General features: G+C 40.7%; 1 protein-coding gene across 2 annotated transcripts in view; it reads left to right on the forward strand.

The window, feature by feature from the left end:
- Window positions 1–13986, forward strand: part of USP32 (ubiquitin specific peptidase 32) — a 198299-nt gene extending 184313 nt beyond the window's left edge. The window contains exons 29-34 of one of the 2 annotated variants that reach the window (XM_027087307.1): window positions 1309–1429; window positions 6069–6260; window positions 7912–8200; window positions 10122–10546; window positions 11002–11094; window positions 11709–12032. In XM_027087307.1, the coding sequence (XP_026943108.1) occupies window positions 1309–1429; window positions 6069–6260; window positions 7912–8200; window positions 10122–10546; window positions 11002–11094; window positions 11709–11882 (1294 nt within the window). In that variant the 3' untranslated portion in view covers window positions 11883–12032. Of the gene's footprint in view, window positions 1–1308; window positions 1430–6068; window positions 6261–7911; window positions 8201–10121; window positions 10547–11001; window positions 11095–11708 lie in introns of both variants that reach the window. The other variant, XM_027087306.1, reaches the window with a different exon arrangement.
- The last annotated feature ends 469 nt before the right edge of the window (window positions 13987–14455 follow it).

Raw genomic sequence — 14455 nt, forward strand, 5'->3', positions numbered from 1 at the left:
TCCGTGAGGTCTATAGCTAAGTTTTGCTCTTGAGATTTAGCTGGTTTTGTAAACTCTACAATCCTCATCAAATTCGTAGTTTATGACTAACATTTATCATTCTATACCTTCTGCTCCTTAGATATAAATCAGTTTAGCAATTCTGAGCCCAGTAAGACATAGTCTATTTACTAGACCTTGCTGGAAGTCTATTTTTGGTTTTTAGAAGAGTTATGGAGTTTGATTGGCCATTACTGTCCCAGCCTGGAAAATGCCTGAGTACTGAAGTCAGCCTTCAGAGAACTGTAATAGGCTTTAGCAAACTGAGTCTGTATAGGCCTTGGAACCATGGCCTTTGTCATGGTTCCCTCCCCGCCCCCATAAATTTTTATATATATTTATTTAATGTGCCATTTTACAAACAAGGAAATAGGCATGGTTATGCCAGATAAATTGTCCTACCTCCAAGCATTTAATAACTGAATTTAGAATTTCTTGAGGGTGTATGGTCTCAGATAGCCAATTCCCATATCATTTATTTGCCATAAAGTCCGCATATTCATGTGGATTTACAAATGGTTATCAAGTACCTTGAAAAACCAAAGATTTGAGAAGTGATAAGCAGGATTCCCTGAAATAATAATAATTACTAGTACATATTCATGCATTTATCAGTCTGAAGTTAGAAGCCCATGACAAATTGGGATGCCCAAGAAGGAAAGTAGAGAAGTAGAAAGGGGGACTTCCCTGGTGGCGTAGTGGTTAGGAGTTCGCCTGCCAATGCAGGGGACATGGGTTTGAGCCCTGGTCCTAGAAGATCCCACATGCCACACGGCAGCTAAGTCTGTGCGCCACAACTACTGAGTCTGCGCGCTCTAGAGCCCGCGAGCCACAACTACTGAGCCCATGTGCCACAACTACTGAAGCCCGTGCACCTAGGACCCATGCTCCACAACAAGAGACGCCACTGCAGTAAGAAGCCCGCGCATTGCAGTGAAGAGTAGCCCCCCCCAACGCAATTAGAGAAAGCCCACAGGCAGCAACAAAGACCCAACGCAGCCATAAATAAATAAACAAATTTATTTTTTAAAAAAAGAAAAGAAGTAGAAAGGGAGAGTTTGGGGGGTTTTTTGTGTTGTTTGGCCACGCCCCACAGCTTGCAGGATCTTAGTTCCCCTACCAGGGATTCAACCCAGGCCGTGGCAGTGAAAGCGACAAGTCCTAACCACTGGACCTCCAGGGAATTCCCGGGGAGAATATTTCTGATAAAGAAAATTTAGATCCCTTCATAATTACTCTTTCCTCAGTAGATCTTTTTTCCCCCTTTAGATTTTGCAGGGGCTGTAAAATTGATTGTGGGGAAGACAGAGCTTTCATTGGAAATGCCTATATCGCTGTGGATTGGGACCCCACGGCCCTTCACCTCCGCTATCAAACATCACAGGAAAGGGTAAGTACTCAAAGCCATCGTAAGATGGTGGTTTTCTTATGTAAAATTTTTCCCAGCTTAACTGTATCATGCCATTTCTATTTTCAGACAGTTTAAAAACAGCTAGAAAAACATTCATTGGCATTCTCTGTGGCACTTAAATATATTAACATGATTATGTGGATGTTTCAGTTTTCCCACTTGTAGAGTTAATTGTATTGGGGCATTGAATTTCAAAAATGTTAATAATAAGTAAATCTTGAAACAAAACTTTGGACGTAATTAACAAGTTATATTCTCTGGCCATGACATATCAAGCGTGCCAGTCTCTCTGCCTGTTTATTAATTATTATTGAAGCTGCAGCATTTGGTAACCACTATTACTTAGCCCAAGTGCATTCCAGGGCTATAGCTGCTACCTTTAATGGGCACAGTGATCAGAAAATTAGAGAAAGAACTGAATGTTTCAAGACACCTAAGAGTACATCTCCATGCCTGTTCTTCACACTTAGCCTTCCTCTACTGCCACTCTGGCTGGAGCAGTCATTAAACTTTGAAAATGTAACTTCCAAAAGAATACTACCTCCATATCTAAAAATGTTTGCTAAATATTGTTTGAAGAGTAGATTGACTAGATAGCTTGTGTGTAGAGATATGAAGAATCTGGTGGAGATGTAAAAGCAACAGAATCAAAGGAGTTGTTTTAGTCACAGGAAGAGTAGTAGTGGCTTTTGCATTTATATGATTCTTTTTTTTTTTTTTTTTTTTTTTTTTTGCTGTATGCGGGCCTCTCACTGTTGTGGCCTCTCCCATTGCGGAGCACAGGCTCCGGCCCGTGCAGGCTCAGCGGCCATGGCTCACGGGTCCAGCCGCTCCACGGCATGTGGGATCCTCCCGGACCGGGGCACGAACCCGTGTCCCCTGCATCGGCAGGCGGACTCTCAACCACTGCGCCGCCACCAGGGAAGCCCATTTATATGATTCTTGATGGAAATTTCCTTCACTGTTTCTTAAGGCATTCCCTTTAGATAAGTTAGTAACGAAAATTAACTTTTCTTTTTTTTCTTTTTAAGTATAATTGACTTATAATGTGTTTCTGGTGTACAGCAAAGTGATTCTGTTATACATAAGTATATATTCTTTTTTATATTCTTTTCCATTATGGTTTATTACAGGTTACTGATTATAGTTCCCTGTGCTATATAATAGGATCTTGTTGTTTATCCATTCGCATATATAATGCACATATAATAGTTCTCGTCTGCTAATCCCAAACTCCCAATCCAACCCTCCCCGACCCCTTGGCAACCACAAGTCTGTTCTCTATGGACTTTTCTGTCTTTTTGTGCTATTGAGGAGTGGGGGAACTCCCAGTTCCAGACCAAATTCCCTATTTGGATCCCTAAATACGCCCCCACACACCGTAAGGCTCTCACTAGCCAAGGATGAGTACTATTTGTGGATACTTGGCCAAATGAAGGATCATTGGGCTAAAGGTAGCTGAAGAGAAGTAGATGTTTTGGCAGATTATGCTCACTGTAGCAAGGTAATTCAATAACCTCAACCATGGTTACTTTAAAGAGGGAAAATTTTAGCAATTGAAAGAAAGATTCTTAAATCTTCATCAGCACAAAATCCAACAGGACATTATTGTGACAAGATACTCCTGTCAAAGATGAAAAATTATTTGGCTGTAAATCTCTTTCCCTTTTTAACAAACCCAGTGTGCAATCTGAAAAACTCTGGAGGACATCCTGCTTTATAGGAAGAGGGACCTACGTGACCTGTTAAATCTCATCCCACTTCCATTTTCGGTGATGCTCTTAGGATACCATGGAAACCAAGATGCTATTGCGATATCCTTCCTTTCTGGGGAATGGGGCCACATGACTAATTTCTTCCTACATGTGGTTTCTGCATGTGCTTGGAGAGTCACGTAGACAAAGGAGATTCAAAATTGAGATTGTTGCCTGTATGTTTTATGGTTTTTATTCCAGTAATTCCCCTTTTAAGAATTTATCCTAGGGAAATACTCTGTGATTTGTTGACAGATTTCATCTTAGCATTTGTTAGAATAGTAAAAAATTAGAAGCAACTTGTATTTGTCCCACATTAGAGGCATGTGGTATAGAAATTGGATAAAATATTATGCAGCCATTGAAAATGCTGGCTACCAGGAGTTGTTCCCGACATACATAGAGATGCTTATGATGTCTTGTAAAGTTTTTTATAAAGCAAGATATAAAATTGAAAAAAAAGACATAAAATTGCATACACTGAAAAATCTCTTCGTATAAAAAAAAGGGCAGAAGAAAATCTGCCAATATTTTGACAGTTTGCCTTTATATTAAGAGTATAAAAGGTTTCCTGCCTTTTTACATTTTTCACTGCTTTCCAGAATTTCTACATGAATGTTTTATTTGGTAAGGAGGGAAAAATATAGGCAATTGTGCTTATTCTTTTTACTTTTCCCGTTTGGACCTCATATTCCTTAGTAAAAAATTAAACTAGATAACTTCTCAGATCTCCCTCTTTTTCTAATAGTCTTATAATGTATGAAAGCTTATTATTTCATTCCTTTATGTTTTGGGCTAAGGATGAGCTTTCAAGCAACTTAGATTTAAAAAAAAAAAGGAAGAGGGTGCCAATAATAATTTAGACTGTTTGAATAATTGTAGAGGATCTGGGAATGGATCCCAAGAGGTAAAGGGAATCTTTGTCATTTAGGGAAATTTTATTAATAAATAAAAATTATTTTTGTCCACAGATATGTTTTTCATCCATCTCCTTCCTCCCTGTCTCCATCCAGCTCTATAGCCTGTGTGTTCTATAGAAAATATAGTCAATAAAAATCAACATTCTTTACTTAGTTACTATAATTTGTGGTTGGCCATAAGGCATCCCTGGTAGAGGTAATAATACAGATAATGTTTAACTGGCTGTGAGAAAAGAGACAGTACTATATTTAATACACCTCTTTTTCTACTCTGATTCTAACCACCATGATACAGCATGTTTCCTTTTGAAGCATGTCAGTTTTTCCCTTGGATGACCAGCCCTAAAAATGATGAGAGTTAATATCAGAAAAGAAGTCAAGGTCAAGCCAGATTTTCCTTCCGAAAAAAAAGAGATTTCCTCTAAGTTCCCCTTTTTAAATAAGCTCCTTAGAAATGGATGGTGATGCACTGCTAAAACTCTTCATTGCATAATCAACCCCAACCTTGATAGTTTATAAAAACATTTGACAGCCTGTGACTCAGCCATCTTCTCACGTAGGGAAAAAGTCACACCTGAAAATCTGTTCTAAACTGTGAGCTCAGGAAGGAAAACTTGAGGGAAATTGCCTCAGGCAGAGAGAACCAATTCACCTCCGGAAGGAAGGAGTAATAAGTGGAGTGAGGGACCTGTATGTGACCTTTGTCAAAAAGAGAGGCATTCATTGTCGTCCATGTCCTCCCGGCCCCACCCTGCGATTTGATCCCTGTGGAGTCTCTCACGGTCATTCGTAGTCATGCTATGTATGCCTCACCTGCCGTGGTTCTTGATTGCTTAGTTAGTGGCAGCCAAGAATTGGAGAGGGAAAAATCCTTCCTTTCTGTTGCATTCTAGGCCTCTCCTTGTCTCCTTCCTCCTGATTCCCACGCCACTTCCAACATACATCCTTGCACATCTACCCCCCTTTGCTCTCTCCTTCCTCATATTTACCTCCTCCTTGCTTCAAAGCCTAGCATGCTGGTTAACAGGAACCACAGAGGTTTGGGCAGGTATTAGGGGTCTTCTCAGCAAAATCAGGCTTTTTTGAGCTTGCTGTTCCTTTTATTGCCATCTCAGATAGAAAGGCGCCAAGAGGCAGGAGACAGATAACAATACACATGGTATTTTGATAACTCTGTGTTACGTGGCACCAATATGCAAATGAGTTGTAGCCTGTGAGTTTTAATGCCCTGGGGGTTGTCCTCTTAAGGTGAGCTTTTCTGTATCCTTTCTTATTTAATCCAGATCTGGCATCTGTGTTTCAGTGATATTATTTCTCCTAGCCTCTGTAAAGCCTGCAGCATACTAATAATCTTCTGTGTCCCTGTTAAAAAATAAATGGCCTGGGCTTCCCTGGTGTTGCAGTGGTTGAGAGTCCGCCTGCCGATGCAGGGGACACGGGTTCGTGCCCCAGTCCGGGAGGATCCCACATGCTGTGGAGCGGCTGGGCCCGTGGGCCATGGCCGCTGGGCCTGCGCGTCCGGAGCATGTGCTCCGCAACGGGAGAGGCCACAGCAGTGAGAGGCCCGCGTACCGCAAATACATAAATAAATAAATGGCCTAATCTCAACACCCTGCCTTGAGAGCCAGTCCACATGTAAGCTGTTTTAGGATTTCAAATTGTAAAATAAACAGGCAATTCCTTGTTTGTTTTTGTCATTTGGAAGCATGCAGAAATTTTTCCCCAAAAAGCTGTGGTCATATAAATAGAAATTTGATCAAGGATGTTATTGATGTTATATTTGTGAATAAATGTACAAATGCCCTATTTGCTCAGACTCTAGTTTGGGTTGTATTTTTTTCCTCATGTAAAGTAAATGAGGATGATGCATAGCAGGTGACCATTTTAAACCCCCTCCCTCCCACCCACCCCTTCTCCCGTTCCTCCTGTCCCCTCCACCTGCAGGTTGTAGATGAGCACGAGAGTGTGGAGCAGAGTCGGCGAGCACAAGCTGAGCCCATCAACCTGGACAGCTGCCTGCGTGCTTTCACCAGTGAGGAGGAGCTGGGGGAAAATGAGATGTACTACTGCTCCAAGTGTAAGACCCACTGCTTGGCAACCAAGAAACTAGATCTCTGGAGGCTCCCCCCCATTCTGGTATGTTACAGTCCCACCTCTGAGAGAGCAAGAGTCTAGCTTGAAGGAAAGAAGTGGGGAACAAATAAGAGTTTTTGAGAATAAGACCCTTCCTGCAGCAGTGTTTAAAACACATTTGCTGTTGCACACAGAGATGAATTGTACTACAGATATTTGCTAGTTTTGTATCCTAAAGAGCATACAGCCTAGAAGGGGAGAGAAGTCATATAAACCAGTAACTGCATTAAGTGCAATATATGAGAAGTGCCACGAGTGGTACAACCTGGTGAATTTGAACTTCAGGAAAAGGTGAAAGCACTCCTGGCTCTAGGGAGAGAGGAAGCTTTAGGCTTGTGCTTTATGGACTACAGAAGAGAACAGAGGCTGAACCTCCAATCCCGCTGTGCTTCATCACATGGCCACAACACGCTGCTGAATTAAATGTGAAGGCACAAGTGCACTGGGGCTTACATATTCTTTCTGATTTGATGTACTTCTGCCTTCTCCATTCATGGATTAGGAGACTCACCTGTTGCTTGTCAAGAAAGTTTGAGGTGTCAGTTCTTCCTATTCATTTAAGAAAGTTTTTTCCTTAAGGGAGGAAATCATATCAAATGTGAGGCACTGGTGTATTTTAACCAGACCTTGTGTGTATTTTTTTATTCATATCTTCTTCCTACTACTCTGTGAGACTGAATGTAGACCAGAACAACTTTCCAGGGAAGGATGCACAAGAAATTACTAATGCTGATTAGCTAGCTCGAGGGATGGGAAGCAGAGCACAGGGACAGGCTTGGGAACAGGTAGGTGGGAAGGGGGAAGTTTTTTTTTTTTAATTGAGGTATAGTTAACATGGAATTAAATTCATAGATTTTAAATGTCTAGTTTGATGAGTTTGACAGTTATATATACTCATGTAACCATCACATAAAACATATCATGAAGTATTGGCATTTGTAAAACTATGTTTTTGAGGTCTTTAAAGAATAATGAGGAATAGATGTTATATTGAGAGCTTGGTGGGCTTCTGTTAAATCCACACACCAGCATCCCCCTTAGAAAGGGGTTCTCTTTATATAAACAGTAAATTATTAAGCATTTAGGGTAGAGGGAGCCACCCAAATATCTATGCCCACAGTAGAGAGCATAATACTGCGTAAGGCTAGAGGAATTCATTGCTCTTGAAAAGAAAAAGAGAAGGGAGATTCTTATGCTCTTCAGGACAGTGAAACTCCGTGGTAGCAACCAAGGATGTGGTAAGAAGGAAGAGGCCTCCTATTGGAGACTCGGTAAGTTTCATCTGTAAAAAACGCCTCCATTTTTCTTCAAAACATTCAGTATATAGTATTCTATCCTCATGAGTGTGTTTATGAATGGATCTTCTGTGATATTGGAGAGAAGTAAAGGTCAGCATGTGTCACAAGCCCAGAGAACATGCAAGTATAGGCTCCTAGGATATTGAAGGAAATTAGGAGGATTACCATGTTAGTCATATAGCTAAAGGGCAGTGGCCTGACCGTTAACTATGTTACATAATAAAATACATTCTTCTGGGGGAAAAAAAGTTATGTTATATTTTTGGAACATTTACGTGTATTAGACTTGGGGATTTTTAATGTGTATTTTGTATCTTCAGAACTCTTTAATGCAAGTGTTTTCTATTCTTCTCCAGATTATTCATCTTAAACGATTTCAATTTGTAAATGGGCGATGGATAAAATCACAGAAAATTGTTAAATTTCCTCGTGAGAGTTTTGACCCTAGTGCTTTTTTGGTGCCGAGAGACCCAGCTCTCTGTCAGCGTAAACCACTCACACCCCAGGGGGACGACCTCTCTGAGCCCAGGGTTCTGGCAGGAGAGGTGAAGAAAATGGATGCTCAGAACTCAGCTGGGGAAGCCAACATGCTCCTGAGCAAGAGCCCATCCTCACTCAGCGCGAACGTCATCTGTAGCCCTAAAGGTGAGGAGGCCTGGGGGACTTCACAGAGCCCAGACATCACTCTGCAAGGGCTCTCCAGGGATCCCTCTAGGCTGCGTGTTTCCCTGTTTTCCACTCTGGAGCAACAGCTTGGTTGTACAGGAACCTGTCTGAAATGTGACTTTTAGCAAGAAGTACAGCCTCGTTAAATCTATTTTCTCATTCATATAATGAAGATAATACTAAGTTCACAGAGTGAGAAATTGATACATCAAGAGTAATGCACTTTAGGACTTCCCTGGGTCCAGTTGTTAAGACTTAGCGCTTCCAGTGCAGCGGGCACGGGTTCAGTCCCTGGTCAGGGAACTAAGATCCCACATGCCGTACTGCGTAGCCAAAAAAAACCCAAAAAACAAACAAAACATTTAAAAAAAGAAAAAGAGTAAAGAACTTTACATAGAGCCTGATATTTATTTGGTTATCACGAATGATAGTTGTCATCCTTGTTCCCTTACAGCAGGGGTTCTCAATATATAGTCTGAGAACCCCTAGAGAGTCCCTGAGACCCCTTCTGGAGGATCAGAACTGTTTTCATAAAAATACTAAGTATTTGGGGGTTCCCTTGTGATCCAGTTGTTAGGACTCAGCGCTTTCTCTGCTGTGGCCCAAGTTTCAATCCCTGGTCAGGAAACTAAGATTCCACAAGCCACGCAGCAAGGCAACAAAAAAAGAAAAAGGAAGGGGCTTTCCTGGTGGCGCAGTGGTTGAGAGTCCGCCTGCCGATGCAGGGGACACGGGTTCATGCCCTGGTCCAGGAGGAGCCTACATGCCGCGGAGCGGCTGGGCCCGTGAGCCATGGCCGCTGAGCCTGCACGTCCGCAGCCTCTGCTCCGCAGCGGGAGAGGCCACAACGGTGAGAGGCCCGCATATCACAAAAAAAAAAAAAGAAAAAGGAAAAAATACTAAGTATTTGCCTTTCCACTCTCATTCTCTCACAAGCGGAGTCAGAGCCAACAATACGTGTGATATTGTCAGTGAAATATATGCTTGTGTGGGGCTTCCCTGGTGGTGCAGGGGACACGGGTTTGAGCCCTGGTCCGGGAAGATCCCACATGCCAAGGAGCAACTAAGCCCGTGCACCACAACTCCTGAACCTGCAATCTAGAGCCCGAGAGCCACAATTACTGAGCCCGCATGCCACAACTACTGAAGCCCGCATGCCTAGAGCCTGTGCTCCGCAACAAGAGAAGCCACCGCAATAAGAAGCCAGCACACTGCAAAGAAGAGTAGCTCCCGCTTACCGCAACTAGAGAAAGCCTGCGTGCAGCAACAAAGACCCAATGCAACCAAAAATTAATTAATTTAAAAAAGAAAGAAAAATATATGCTTGTATATTGTGTTTTTCAAATTCCTCAGTTTTAATTTCTAGTATGGTAAATATTGATAGATAGAACTTACATAAACAAAAGTTCTAGAGGTCCTCAACAATTTTTAAGGGTATATAAGGGGGTGGGGAGCTATTTATGGCCCACTACTTTACAGGATTATTGTGAGAGGTAGAGATAATAGAGTTCCCAATATCATGCCTAGCAATAGTAAGTGCTTAGTAATTGGTGATCGTATTTTTTAATCTAATTTTACAAAGAAGAAGAATATGTATTTGTAAGACTCCTTAGTCTAATATTGTTTTGAACTGAATCTGTCCTAAATCATCTTTCTGCTATTTGCTAAGTCTGTACTTAGTTGTACTTCACAGTTTCAGGACATTGCTGCCTTGAGGGGTTTGGTGTTGAGGAAGACAAGAATGTAACTTACTGTCCACATAATAGGAATAAAGAGTAGCCAGTCAGGACGCCCCTGTCTTTCCCTTTATGTGTACGCTTGTGAAGTTGACTTCATAGTTAGCATTTGGTGGCTGGTTTAACTTGTGGCATTTGGATTTATCTTTTCTTCCCGTTCACAGGTTCACCTTCTTTATCAAGAAAAAGTGGAACCAGCTGTCCCTCCAGCAAAAACAGCAGCCCTAACAGCAGCCCTCGGACTATAGGGAGGAGCAAAGGGAGGCTCCGGCTACCCCAGATCGGCAGCAAAAATAAACTGTCAAGTAGCAAGGAGAACTTGGATGCCAGCAAAGAGAACGGGGCTGGGCAAGTTTGTGAGCTGGCTGATGCCTTGAGCCGAGGGCACATGCTGGGGGGCAGCCAGCCTGAGCTGGTCACCCCACAGGACCATGAAGTAGCTTTGGCCAATGGCTTCCTTTATGAGCATGAGGCATGTGGCAATGGCTACAGCAATGGTCAGTTTGAAAACCACAGTGAAGAAGACAGCACCGATGACCAAAGAGAAGATATTCATGTTAAGCCTATTTATAATCTATATGCAATTTCGGTAAGTGGTTTGTTGTATGTATTCAGAATGATCTGCACTTTCAGGAGTTTGTTTGCTCATCTTCATTCATTCATTCATTCATCATTTTTTCAGGGCCTGCTTATTTGCTGGTCATTGAGCTTGGTGATAGACAAAGTTAGCAGTAGATATCTTGGCCTTTTGGGTAGAATCCAAGATGCTCGCAGTGTAATAAAGGGAACAGTCGTGTAATCATTATAACCGGAATCACAGGTTCAAGTCATTCACAATTGTGTGTTTCTAAGGAATTTTTGCTTTCCAAAAATAATTACAACAATAAAATGGTAAGATTCAGAGTTTTAAAATTTTCAGTTTTCCTCTTTGATTTGTTTTTGGAAGAAGGAAAACACTTTTTTTCCCCAAAAGTGTTTTCCTGATTGGATCCTAGTACTGTGCCCTGTCAACTACTAATACCTCCACTTTCTTCTCTCTTATAGTGCCATTCAGGAATTCTAGGCGGGGGTCATTACGTCACTTATGCCAAAAACCCAAACAGCAGATGGTACTGTTACAATGACAGCAGCTGTAAGGTAAATATCCCCAATCTTTGAATAAAAGAAACAAATGTCAACAGAACTGGAGGACATTTGTTGAAATAATGAACTTTCTCCTGAATAGAAAATAGTTATTGCTATTAGAATCAGGAAAAAAGAAAAAAAAAATTCCTCTAAGGGGGAATCAGTATATAGATGACTTCAGTATAAAGGAATAAAAGTGATATGCAGGGAATTCCCTGGCACTCCAGTGGTTGGGACTCGACGCCTTCACTGCGAGGCCCCGGGTTTGATCCCTGGTTGGGGTGGGGGGTTATGCAGAGCAGAGAATGAAAACAATGAAGAGGAAGAAGGTATTGGTTATAAGAAAAATTTCTTATCTTTTGAGCTAGTAGAATTTGATGGGTTGTTTTGTTTCATTTTTGTCATTCTTTTGACTTGTCTATGGTATGAATATTTTCCCCAAAAAATCAAACATTGAAAATAATGGGCCTTATTTTTTAGGGGCAGGTATGAGACAGCCAAAATATTAAGCTGATTGGAAGCAATCAGGTTTAGTAATTAAAGAGGGTTGGTCCTCCCTTCCCTGGTGAGGATTAAGAGCCAGCATAGTGATGGCTTTTTAGTTAAAGCCTTTCTTGCTCCTTCAGGAACTTCACCCTGATGAAATTGACACCGACTCTGCCTACATTCTTTTCTATGAGCAGCAGGGGATAGACTATGCACAATTTCTGCCAAAGATTGACGGCAAAAAGATGGCAGACACAAGCAGCATGGACGAAGACTTTGAGTCTGATTACAAAAAGTACTGTGTGTTACAGTAAAACTACCACTCTGGCTGCTAGACAGGCTAGTGATGAGGGAGATGACTCCCTGTAGCTGACATAGGGCAAAAGCGTCACTGAAAGGCAAGCTAAATGTGTAGTTATTTTATCCTGTGACCCTGAAGCACAAAATAAAAATCCTAATTAAAATAGCAGTTAACATAACAGTAGTAATAATTTTGTTTGGAAGTGTCTCACTCGAGCTCCCTGGTAGAGAACTTTCAGGCAGAGCCCACCATTAGCCTGTAAACAAAAGGGTTTGGCACCAGCCTCCTGGGACCAAATAAGAACTAAGTTGTGCTTGTCCAGATATGAACAAACATGTAGCAAGTATAGTTTACCAATAATCATAACAAAATACTAAGAATTTCCTTGGAGTCAAAGTAAAACAAAAAATTGTAGTGTTGTCTGGGGACGACATGACATGCTACCTCCTTTTTCCTGAAGTTTTATTCCACTGTAGTGACTGACACAATGGAGAAAGCAAGATCACAAAGGCGTGCGAAGGATTCTTACAGCATGGACACAGATTTTTCGATTTACTTTTTAAACCATTTTCCCACTCTTTCTATGTCTTTATTGCTTTTTGTTTTTGTTGTTGTGTTTGTGTTTGAGACACAACCAATCACTGGTGGTAGCAGAGGCATATATAAGTGGTAAGTCTGAAAGGGAGACTCTCTTAAGAGTTGTGTGCCTTCTACCCAGGGCCTTGGTTGGGAGACCCTGCAGGAAAAAAAAAAAAAAGCGTCCTGGGAGATCCAGGTAAAATAAAATAACCCTCCAGATAGAGACGGCCTACTTTGAGGATACTTCAAGAGCCCTCAAAAATGTTTACCACCACTGCTGAGTGTGGGAGGGGAGTTGCCAAAATTTGCACCATCTTTACATGCACTGTTGCACAGAGAGCTTCTGAGAGGGAAAGTGGCAACAAAGCTAGATGGTATTTTACAATTAGTGGTTGTTTGTTCGTTTCTTTGTTTTGCACTTTAAAGAAAGAATACGTGCAAATGAACTTTTCAGAACTTGTTCATATTTGATGGCTATAAGGGCTATAAGTTAACTTAATTGGGGTATTTTCCCTCATCATATTAAATTTAACAACAAAACACATCCCAAACATTGATAGTGTATAAGTATTTTTAATGAAATTGGTGGTTTTAGGAAGTAAACTTTTGTTTGCATGTCCATATACTTTTTTTATTTTGGTGTTTGTCCTTTTTATTTTATTTTTTTTTACATTTCACAGTAGTGGTCATCAAAAGTTATGTTTCTTTGCTCACTTCATTTTTTCCTTCAATAATTCAAGACTGGAACAAAAGTATATAAATGTTATTTATTTCAGGCAACATTTTTTTCCTGTGTTGTTTTTAAATATGTATTCGAAGTAAATATTTCACTTTTTTTTCAGTCTTTTTTTATTCATCTGGACCTTGGAAGCTGATTCTCATTAATTGTCAGATTCCATTATCCTTCCTTCCTCATAGATAGTAGGTACCAATGTAATTAAGCATTTGTGTTCTGATATCTGAGGTCGGTTGCTATCCAGTTCTCCTCAGAGCATTTGGAAAAGTTGTCATAAATGGCTATCTAAGTTGAAACCCTATTCAGAAGAAGCCTATAATTGCAGGTAGGAAGGAGTGGCCTAAATGGTATAATGTGATAAAGTCAAACAAAATACAGACTTTATAGTTTCATGATTTTCAGTGTATAAAATCTGTCCATTCCTAACTGGACAAGTCCCACGAAAAAGTGGAAGATTTTAAAGAATTTCCTTACAGATGTTTTATTTAAGCAGGTAGCACAATCTACTAATGTTGTTTGATCTGTGTTGGTTATATTGGTTGTAATTAATTTTTTTAATTCATGATTAGCAGAAAATTTATTAAATTAACTAACTACATTCACTTTGTAAATTACTGTATAAAACTTGTTGACAATGCACTGACTTTAGAAAGATGTTAATGTACATAAATAGAGTGTAAATAAAATAGTGTTGATGTACTGAAATATGAACTGTATAAAAAAGTATTGGTAATTGTATATGGAGTGTAACTGTTTATCTGTAACTATTATCCAAACAAATTAAATACTGTGGATGCATCTATGTGCTGTTTTTCCTCTATACAAGTAAACACAAAAAAGTCAAATTCTTTAGCCTTCCTCTCTGTGACCCTGTTTTAATTCTCCTAACTTGAATAATACCTACCTGATTTACAGAGTTGGAGGTTCTGTCTCTGAGGGAATGCAAGCTGTGTTGAAGGTAGAACAAGATACCTGCAGTGACCGGATAAATTGAATTAAATTTGGCCCACATCCCTGTTAGGAAATTGCTTCGAAGGCGTTGAAGGGGTTGGGGAGAAGGGTGGCTTGCTGGTTTGGAACTGAGAATTGATGAAGGAGGTTTCTCAATAGTTTTCCTGCAGATTAAGAGATAAGGTGAAGAAGAGGCCAGCTTCTTATTTGTATAATGCCTTGAGATGATCCTGGATTTCTAGGGGGCTCTGAGAAACCAGGGATATCCCTGGTTGTCGTTCTGGGAGATCTCCAGGGAGGCAGTTGACAGTGTTGAGAAG

This window comes from Aethalodelphis obliquidens, unplaced genomic scaffold (genome assembly GCF_003676395.1).
Source record: "Aethalodelphis obliquidens isolate GAN/ISIS:26980383/991018 unplaced genomic scaffold, ASM367639v1 scaffold58, whole genome shotgun sequence".
NCBI lineage: Eukaryota > Metazoa > Chordata > Mammalia > Artiodactyla > Delphinidae > Aethalodelphis > Aethalodelphis obliquidens.